Genomic DNA, 10671 nt, shown 5'->3' on the forward strand with positions numbered 1-10671 from the left:
GTCACGGGGTCGAGGTACTTCGTGTTTTCATTTTAATTTAAGCGTCTGATGGAAGCCAGTCAGCGATGGTCGGTTTGGGCCGTAACGCGGATGAAGGCAGCAGTCGGGAGGAGAAAGGAGAGGAGTCCTGCCTCATAGCGAACTAATTACCAAGCGTCTTTGATCGCCTGGATTAGGCAGACGCTTCAGCTTTGTGGACCATGTTGGGGGCTTTGAGAGCCCTTATCCATCTGAAAGTGAACAGGTTCGGGGACGGGGTCATTTCCATTAGGAGAAAGCAGGTAATGGGCTCGTTTGGCCCGATAAATCGCTTCAAACAGACTGATAATGTTGATAGTGAGCGATTTAACAGTCTCAGTTCTGATGCGATACTGTCGGGCTTTATCGGCCTCGAGTGCGCCTTCCCTCTTCTGCTCACACAAAGAGCAATTTGAAACCCGAGACGGTTCACAAGAAGCCGATTGTGATTTTAATGAGATCTTTCTGATTAAAATTGCCTCGGATGTTATTAAAGGCGCCGCGGTGACGGAGCAGGAACAGCATTTTGATGCTAATATCTGAAATAGTGGAGAAATCTGCCTGAAGTAACGAGTAACAATGGATTAAATGGCACCAAAGCCTCCATTTTCATGCCAAAGTCTATCAAAAATCACCCCGACGTCACGTCGCGGCGCCAAGCGACCGCCTGGAGTGGATCGGACCCCTCCGATACGTGACGTTTTACTCTGTATTTGCAGGGAACAGAGCTGCACGGACAGACCCGGGTCCGTTTGACCGGCCTCATTGGCTCATCCACACACGATGTGTTGACGGTCCACCCTCACCCGTGAGCCCGTCCTCCAGGTAACCCCACCGCCGTGATGCCTCCCCACCGGATTAGATCATCGCCTCCCAAACACACCCATTAATGAGTCCAGAACTTTGGAATCCCTGTTTGTGTTAGGGGCCCTAATCCAGCTGTATCCACCTGCCTTCACGAGCTGTAGGATGGGTTGGTGACCCCCGCAGGACTGGGCTGAAGGCCGCTGGTATAGATGTTCTGCTGTGGAGGACGTCAGAGCCGCAGTATCGACCGGGCGCTGATACAGGAACATCGACGTCTGCGCTTTTAATTAGTGTGAATATTGAATTCATTTTCTGCTGCGTCAGTTTGCAGACCTCAGCTCCGACTAAACGCCGCGCGGCCTCGGTCGGGGCTGCGGTTTATTTTCCCAGCTTCCGCTCACAGTGAGGAATGTTTGGGCGGCCCGGCCGAAACTCCAATCTGCTCGGCATTACCCGACCGCTCCGTCACGGGGTGACAGCGGCGGCGGCTGCTTTACAGCAGCAAAACAGGAAAAACAAATATGAGACGGGGTCCATTATTCTCCCCGCTCGTTATCCGCTGGGCCGACTCTTTGAACGAAGCATCGCTCCTGAACGGGCCGCTGCTCAGACCGGATGATGCGTTTCCCGGCCTCCCTTCTAAACATGTAGAATACGGATAATAAATATCATACATCTGTACAAGTGACTTACTTGCCGGCTGGATATGGTCGAGTGAAAGTGACGACTGTATCAGCCGTAACGCCACTACTCCTTCAGCGGCGGTCGTATAGGTTATTCCAGTGAACATTGGTAATCCAGATCGTGTCACATTTATTCATTACAATCAAGAATGTGGCGAGAAAAGCCAGCTTTTAAAGGGGAGAAACCTTGAGCAGGACCAGGCTCCTGTGTGTGAGGCCTCCTATGGATAAAGCTATAATGACTATGGGCCCCATTAAATTGATGATTTACAACCATAATCTTAATACAGGAAAAATACAGTGAGATTATGGGTTCACTAATCAAAGTATTCTATAAATTACATCACCATGACAACAAAGGAGCAACCAGAGGGAGAACTAGGGAGGTTAATGGTTACTTGTGTATCATTCTGAAGAGTTTGACCCGCGGGCGTCACCACCGTGCGCATATATCCTACCTGAAAATGCAATATGGAAATTCACGGTGCGATTCAAGAGGGATAATTCAATCCTGCAGGAAAATGGCAGCTTGCTAGCCACGCGGCTGTCTGCTCCATTAGCATAGAAATAAGTTTCCACAGATTGGTGGCAGATTTGATCAGCTGTGTGCGGCGACGGAGAGAAAGTCAGGGGCACCACTCGACATTTGATGACATTAGAGCTGATAAAGTCAGGGTTTAAAATCCCTGAATACAAGCGACTAATGACGCCACCTGGACACGCCCATTCACACACGTCCTCGTCCTCGTGCAAAGACTCAAATATTCGCATTAGCTATAGCATTTTCCAACACAAACAGACTTTTCTTGTGCCGCCTCATGCACTTAAACACCAATGATTTGGGTTTAAATATGACACCTTGTTTTTTTTTGTATAGTCCATTTTTTAAAAGTAGAATTTTGATTAATCTGCAGCAACAAATCGCCACGCAACTGCAGTTAAACGGCCGCTAAGCTTGCTCAAGAGTTACAAACAACAATAAAACCTTTTCAACACGTGTGTTATTAGTCATATCCAAATTACATACGGGTGCAAACTGGCAGATTAAGGATTTAAGCATCTGTCGTCACTCATGTGAACTCATCTTGATCCTTCACGAGCGCTGCTCTGCGTATTATAGCCACCAAAACATGCATCAGCTGAAAGAGGCCACAGAACTTTATTATGTTGGACTTTATCATTTTGAACATAATTATGTCTTTCATGTTTTCCCTGGCAGGTGCTGAAACGCTCCCATTGACATGGCAGCCGATTCATTCCAGGCTGTTACTGATACAAGAGATAAACTGGTAACTGGTCACAGAGATTTCACATAAATGAACATTTTTAGCCCCTGTATAAAGTCTCAGGTCATCTTAGCCTGGTGCCCACTGGATTTAATGTTTCTTTGGTCCTCTTTTCCACAGTTAGAAACAGGCTGCTGCTCGGGGTCATTAAATGAGCATTGTGTGGTCAAGTGGTGCCTTCAGGAACCACGGTTAATGCTTCTCTGAGCAGAGACCCAGCGTGCGGGAGATGCATGATTATTCACGAGGTAAAGTTCATTCTTCAAACACTTTTAAATGGCAGAAAGCGTTCCTGTTGTTGGAGTTCATGGAGGGAAAAATGCAGTCGAATGGAGGGAAAGTTCTCTCGTGTGTGAGCGGTGGAGCGGTTTGCTGCTTTGAGCATCAAATTTCCACAGGAGCAACTCTTTACCCCCCCAAAAGATGCAATAAAACTGGTTGTTCCCTGCCTCCCCACGGTGACCTGTGAACTGTCCCGCCTCCTGACGGTTTCCGCCTCTGGCCTCAGACGCTCTGCGCCGTCTGTGCACTGACATTGACGGCTGTAACTCAGCCAGCCTGTTGTACAGCCAGCACAGGAAAGTCCCCGAACGTGCCCGGCAACCAAACGCTCTGCTCTTTCACTAACCTTGAATTGCTGGCATCTATCTGTCCGCCATTAGCATGACAGAGGAGAGCGGCCTGTTCTAACCGTTAAATCTCAGTACGGAGAATCTGAGGTAGAAGTGCAGCCAAACCAGCACCAGGTTTATTTTATATGTTAAATATTGATCTAAATATTGATGCTGGTCCCCCTCCGTGAGTGCTAGCTAGACTGTTGCTATATGAAGTTGCTGCTAAACCTTTGGATGCAGATGAGGAGGCTTTGTAAGCGCGCCAGCAGGTCTGTTGTCGGGCCTTTTCTTAGACTGTTGTTATGATATTCTTTCATGATTGTTAATGTTTTGGCTGCCAAATTACAGCATAGCCAAACATCTGTCATTAAGAATTCCTGACAGTTTGCTTGCAAATGTTCTATTTCAGTTTGAGTGACTTCAAACTTCAACTTAAGCTAAAAGTTTGGCGACAATCACGACCCTGCTTCTGCGATCCATCGTTATTCAAATTCAAACAGCGGATTTCCTCAACTTGCTCTCTGCCGGCCTGATGTTTTCGTAAGGTGTCGCTATTTTTCCACCCTGTTGCAGAGATCATCATCTGTGAGCTCTACAGGCTGTTTCCAGGTCTGTGTCTCATCTGTAACACTGACACTTGGTCATTAGCCGAGAGCCAGACTGAAAAATTAGCTGCCAGCGCATTTTTGCACGCCTGAAGAAGCCACATTCTGTGTGACATCAACCAAAGCAGGAATACTGCTTAGAGCAGCTGACACTTGTTATTTAAAGGCAGGAGTCTGACCAAAAGCATGTTTGCATTCCACGTCAGCGGCGCTTCGCCTAACAGAAACAGTTTACAATCACCATCTCAATTAATGAAGCGGAGAGATAACGATTTTCTCATCAGCCATAATCTGTGTTGGCTGCTTACAGTTAATCCGAAATGACAGGGGATGGATCCCTGCGGGCGTGGTCGTCGTTCTGCATGAAGGTGCTGGTTTAAATCGGAGGGAATTTGCACTCAGACCTGGCTCGCGCTCGTGTCTGCAGTACACGTTGATGCAAGAACACGCGCAGGAAATCAAACATGCTGAAATGAGCGTTATTAAATGCTGGCGGTGGCCTGTGAACAGAACAATTCCATCTCAGTTAATAAGCAGGAAGATCAGTCAAAAATCGATAGATAGATTAAAAGCTATCACAAAGTGCAGAATTATTCATTAACAGAAATAAATAATACATTTTAAAGATCAAAATCATGTTTTTTAGGACATATTTTAAAGCTACTTATAAAGGTCCCTCTTTAGTGGAGAGGTCAGGTTTAGTCAGATTTAGTTTAATTGTGCTGGTTAGTCATGTACAATTATGCCTGACCCTCCTAATTGGCTGTTGGAAATCACGTGGTTCTGCTGCCTCATGGCTGCCACAGACACCACGTAACATACAATAAATTAGTGATTACCATAGTTACCGATTTACATCTGTAAAATGCCGTTTATTTCCATAAACAGGACACACGCAAACATTTGCATATTATAGTGAACACTCCCCTCTAGTGGACAAAGTCTTTAAGTAACAATATTCGCTTTGACTCGCTTTTATGACTTTTTTTTTTAAGTTACCAGCAGTTCCAAGTGTTTCTCAGAGTAAAAAATGCTATTTTCTGTATGTTTCTTTAAGTGTTTCGTCATCTTCAGACATTTTTGGGAAAAAACCCAACAGTTTATCATTCGTACGCCGATATATAGCGTCTATTTCCCTCACACCTCCAGCAGGCGGCGGTAACGGCGCACTTCCTGGTCAGCTGTGACGTATTTGGCCGCCTCATATGACGTAAGAGACGCAAAAACGGCCGCCGATCTGCTGTTTCACCTAAGCATCATTCAAAGTAAAGTGATTCTTAGTAGAATCTGACTCTGAATCAGTACTAGACGTGTTTCACACGCGTCACACGTCACGTGAGGGAGCTGTGGTCCTGATGCTGATGCTGTTTCCAGCGGTGTATGAGGCGTTAACGATGCTGCCCGAACAAAAACTGCGGACACGACAGCTCTGAAATACTTGAAACTGATGAGGAAGTCTCAATTTTTGAGCGAACTATCCCTTTAAAACAATTAATTAAATACACAAGAGGTCAAACATATAAATAAACATATAACATATGTTTATCAATCCGATAAATATATGTTAGGACCTAAATAAATGTGTGTCTTCAGTTGACTGTGATTAATCTGAATTTCCGGCTTTGACAAACAGGCGTTCAAGTGTTGATTTCAGCGTGTTTTTGTGTGTTTTGTCTTTATTTATTTTTTGCATTCGTCAGCTTGTAGCTTTAAGACCTCCTTCTGCTCCTCTGCGGCACTGATCCTTCCTCATACCATCCCCGCTCATCTGGGATTTCCCCGTTTTTCTGCCATTTAAAGCTGCGGCTTCTAACAGGGGGACTATGTAGCGTGTCCAGAGCAGAGAAGAGGATCAGAGAGGGGCGCTGCGTGACTGTTTAAATGGGAAATTTGCTGGGCAGCTGGCGGTTTAAGGAGCCGAGCACCATTGAGGAATGCGACTCGACCTGGGGGTCGGACTCGGAGAGCGAGGAGCCGCCGCCGGCGGAGGATGACAGCGGCATCTCCGACTCCGTCAGCCCGGCGGACAGCGACCGAGCCGGCGGAGACGCGTCCCCGCAGGTACCCGCGGCTCCGTGGAGGATGTGCGGATGTGTTTGGGCGGCGGTGGGGGCGTCGGCGCGGAAAAGGCCGTGACAGAGGGCAGCCGAGCCCCCTGCTGCCCGCACCGGAGTCACACGTGGAAGCCTGTTTCTCACATTTGTGGAAATATGACAAACACGTCATACGTTTTTTTTTTTTTTTAAACATGTACTTACATTTAATCTTGCTTTCCTGATGTTGGTGAATTATTATTTACGCGACGTCACGCTTAATAGTGTCGTTGCCATCGTATAAAATCAATATTTCCTCTTGGGAAAATATTCAAAAGCATCGTCATTCTTTGACCTGGTGACTCTCCTTTTTTCCTTTAAATCGTTCGGGGCTGTTTGATTTGATCTTTTTATTGTACAAATATAAATCCAAGAAAATGTGCATCATTTATGAGTTTTTATGGGTTGACTGTGTGCTTATTTCCTCTCTTCTCTCAGATGCTTGGATCTCCTCAGTCTCTTCCAAAGATGAAGAGGAGTTTCTACGCTGCACGTGACCTCTATAAATACCGTCACAGTTACCCTGTATGTACACACACACGCGTACGCACACACACACACACAGATAAAAGCTATAGATGCAGCGAGCTAAGCTACATCATGTCAAGGCACACACAAGAAATACACTCAAATCTACAGATGACCAATGAGAAACCTCAGATTATACCGGAACAATTCATTTTAGAGGCGCCTGGTGGTGGGTTGCAGTATTACATCTGCTCATGTGTTAATATAGAACTACAGGAAATCACACCAACCCAACGAGTATCGCAACCTGCGCTTCTACCTGAACAAGATCCCTCTGGTACCTGATGGTGAGGTCAAGCACACACACACACACACACACACACACACACACACACCACACACACACACACACCCACCCACACACACACACACACACACACACACACACTACAGTTAAAGATGGGTTGACATTGAGCTTAATGAGTTGTGTTTGGCTGAAGGTCATATTTGACTGGGATAGACCAGAAGATTAGTGTCCTCAGCCACTGCTTCACACATGCACGCACACACACACACACACACAGTTAATTCCCGCCATCTCCTCTCAGGTATCTATATCGAGGAGATCCTGACTAAGTGGAGAGGCGACTACGACAAACTGGAGCACAATCACACCTACATTCAGTGGTGAGCAGTTTTTTTTTCCTCACAGGTGACCTCGGGTCACAGTTACCTCTCCTGACAACCGTTCTATTTGTCGAGCAAGTGCCTTCATAAAAAAAGGGAGTGGTTTGATTCAGTTGTGAATTCTGATTATAGTGCAACAGAAGTTCAGCAGGAGGAAGTGACCCCATTTCTCTTTGTTGATACAGGTGCTAAAAGCTATAAAGCAGAGAGAGTGTCGGGAAATGCTACATGTTTTTAAAATACCAGCCCCCAAACTGGCGCTGATTCTGTTTCTGGCTCATTTCTGTTTCTGTGTTGAAGGCTATTCCCATTAAGAGAACAAGGGCTCAACTTCTACGCACATGAACTGACTCAGGATGAGATCAAAGTAAGACTCTCACACACAGAATCCACTAACACTGCTAGCATCCTGACGGACAGCTAACATCTGACCATCCCTCCACATCTCTCATAACTCCAAAGACATCACGTGTCAGCTGCTCAGAAATCGCCCGAGCAGAGAGCAAATGTTGCGGTTCCGCTTTGATTCTGTATTCGAAAAACCAACAGGAATTCCAAAGCACTCGGGAAGCGAAGCGGAGATTCCTTGTGGCCTATTCCCTGATGTTGGACTTCTATGGCGTCAAACTGCTGGATAAAAGCGGGAATGTAGCTCGGGCACCTAACTGGCAGGAACGCTTCCGACACCTTAATGAGTAATTACACACACACACACACACACACACACACACACACACAGTTTCAGCCGTTTAGTAAAGCAGTTATTCTAAATCTATTCCAACTTTTACCAGAAGCTACGTGTGAATCTTCACGCCACCTCTCTTTTTCAGGTCCCAGCACAACTACCTTCGGATCACCCGCATCCTGAAGTCCTTGGGGGAGCTGGGATACGAGAGCTTCAAAGCTCCGCTGGTGCGCCTGTTCCTCGAGGAGTCGCTCTGCCACAGCACCCTCCCCAACATGCAGCACAGCATCCTGGAATACTTTGTCTACACTATCCGCCTGCCAGCCACCCGCAGACGCCTGCTACGCTACGCCCGCCAGCACTACAGGCCGGCCCACGCCTTCCTCTGGGGTCCGCTGCCTAAAGGCAGAGAGGCGTCGCCGGTGGCAACGTGGGCGCCGGAAGCAGCGGCATCAGAGCGCCGGCTCCCTCACCGGAGCAACAGAGGAGGGGGGAGAAGAGAGCATCACCTCTGGAGGGAGCGGGATTAACGTGTCTTCCCATGATTCCATGAGATAGAAAACCTACCGTCTGTTTTTATAGAGTTAATTTTGATGATTCTGGATTCACCTTACGGGGGGAGGATGAGTCAGGTCGCGACGAAACATCCCTCGTGTCACTTTTACGTTAAGGGCTTATAACGAACAGCGGCGGCGTTGCCTTCGTCATCAGGCTGATTGGTGGTCGAGGCGTTTGGACACGACGGCGACGCCTCACCGGTTTACTGGGTGGGACGTTCCGTCTGTAGCTGAAGCTCCACTGATCTCACCGTCAACGGCCTTGCAAACGTGAGGGTGCAGAGAAAGGGGGGGGGGGGGGGGTTGGGGTGGGGGTGGGGTGTGGTTTCTCAGCAATACTTTTAAACTTTGTCCTCACTTTGTTAATCAGCGTAGGTCATCTATATTTACCGCTGCGGTCATCAGTATAGACCATGTATGATTACTGTAAATACATAGATGTAGAAAACAATATGCTTTTCCAGGCAGGCCAGCTCAAGAACACCAACTTTGTCAGATTTCTTTAATCTAAGCGACTCCAGTCAGTTAGCGACAGCTAGGTGCACATAAATATCACAGCGGCTCTTTGCAAAGTCATAGGTAACGATGAAAATGCTCCAAACATCTGCTGTCCTTCCTGCTGGACAAGAAAAACTTGCTAGCTAACATTAGCATTTGCAACATGACCCGACATGGCCGCCACAGAGGGCACCGTGTCCGGGTGGGGACGTTGGCGTGGCGCGCGTTGCACTTTTGATATCGCCGTCTTCCTGCTGAACGCGCTGTCGGATGGTTCAGACGGTTCAGGTCGGCCTGGACGCTGATCTGCGTATATAATCTATACAGTCAGGAAGTGACTGTCGCCGTGGCCTCGCAATAACCTCAACCAGGCTGCAGAAACGCAACAACGCTGTTAAAAGTTTATGTAACCCTCGAATCATCGCGTAGGACAATAAGGTTTCATCTAAAATAATGGCTATAAGTAATTCTCGTTTGGGTCCGAATGCTTCACAAACTAGTTTGCTTTGATTGAAGACAGTAAAGTGATTGTAAAGATAGATGATCTGGGACATTAGAAGCCATGTGGGGCGGAAAACAGCGTCTCTTCCTGCAGAACGGAGCCTGCTTTCATCTGTAGCGTCAGGATCTGGCCTCTGTACCTCAGCCAAGTGTATCTGCTATAATTGTACCAAACTTTTCAGGTGATTCGTTGTCATGACGCGGGCTGAAACATGATTCTTCCTACTGTGCTGTGTGCATTTGATCTGAGCGTGTGTGTAAGATCTGAAGTGCCTTTTTTGTATTTCTTGTGTTGAATTCTTCTTTTTTGCTCTGATATCGACATTGTTGTTGCGATTATCGTGACAGACATGAGTGTTACTGTAAAAGCAGGAATATATACAGTCACCTTGGTGGGAAAGAGGTTAATTCTATATACTTGAAATGTTTTCCTTATCAAATGTGATTGTTTCACAGACAATGACCTTTGCATTTTTGCTTTTGATGATAGTGTAGGTGGGCTACAATAACCCTCAAATGTGAAATCTGCCAATAAACTGCAGAATGTTTTAATGTTTGTCTTCATTTATTTATTTTCTTTGTTTCACCTCTCTGGATTGAGTAGCTTTATTTGAGCTGCTGAATTCCTACATAGCAACAGATCTGAGCACCTTTGTCTATAAGATTAGGGGAAAAAGGTTAAGGATAAAACATTTTACATCACCTTGTGTGATTTTTATATACTTATTAAGCTGTGCTTTATTATTATTACTACTCTTCACCTCCGATGGTGTCTCCTATAAACCAATTCCAGAACAATGTTTGTCTTTATTAATAATTCATTAACAGACTGAGATATTCCTGACATGAAACTACAGACGCTTTGTCACACACACACTGTGTTTCTGATCATGAGGGAAAGCGAGATGTCAGCCTGAGGGTCATTCTGCGTTTAATGTCAAAGTTAAGCATGACGGCTCTCAGCTGAAACTGTTTGGTTTCGGGGACTCTTCCAGGCAGAAACTGCAGAACAGCTTTTGTGAAACACTTCTGCTTTCGCTGCATCCCGAAGGGGGAAGTACAGTTTTATTGAAACGCGTCACACTCATATGTAAAGGTGTTGTTGTTACACATTTGCATTTTTGTTTCTTTTCTCTGTTCCTCACAAAGGATGTATCAAATATGTATGT

The 10671-nt window shown here is 46.3% G+C and overlaps 1 protein-coding gene across 1 annotated transcript; it reads left to right on the forward strand.

The window, feature by feature from the left end:
• The first annotated feature begins 5713 nt into the window (after positions 1 to 5713).
• Positions 5714 to 10054, forward strand: ogfrl1 (opioid growth factor receptor-like 1). The gene is given in 9 exon segments (XM_057046902.1): positions 5714 to 6074; positions 6545 to 6631; positions 6843 to 6921; positions 7183 to 7261; positions 7562 to 7628; positions 7811 to 7956; positions 8092 to 8350; positions 8353 to 8445; positions 8448 to 10054. Coding segments are annotated over 9 exon segments (1047 nt in total). The 5' UTR covers positions 5714 to 5894; the 3' UTR covers positions 8505 to 10054.
• The last annotated feature ends 617 nt before the right edge of the window (positions 10055 to 10671 follow it).

The sequence above is a fragment of the Takifugu flavidus genome, chromosome 11 (genome assembly GCF_003711565.1).
Source record: "Takifugu flavidus isolate HTHZ2018 chromosome 11, ASM371156v2, whole genome shotgun sequence".
NCBI lineage: Eukaryota > Metazoa > Chordata > Actinopteri > Tetraodontiformes > Tetraodontidae > Takifugu > Takifugu flavidus.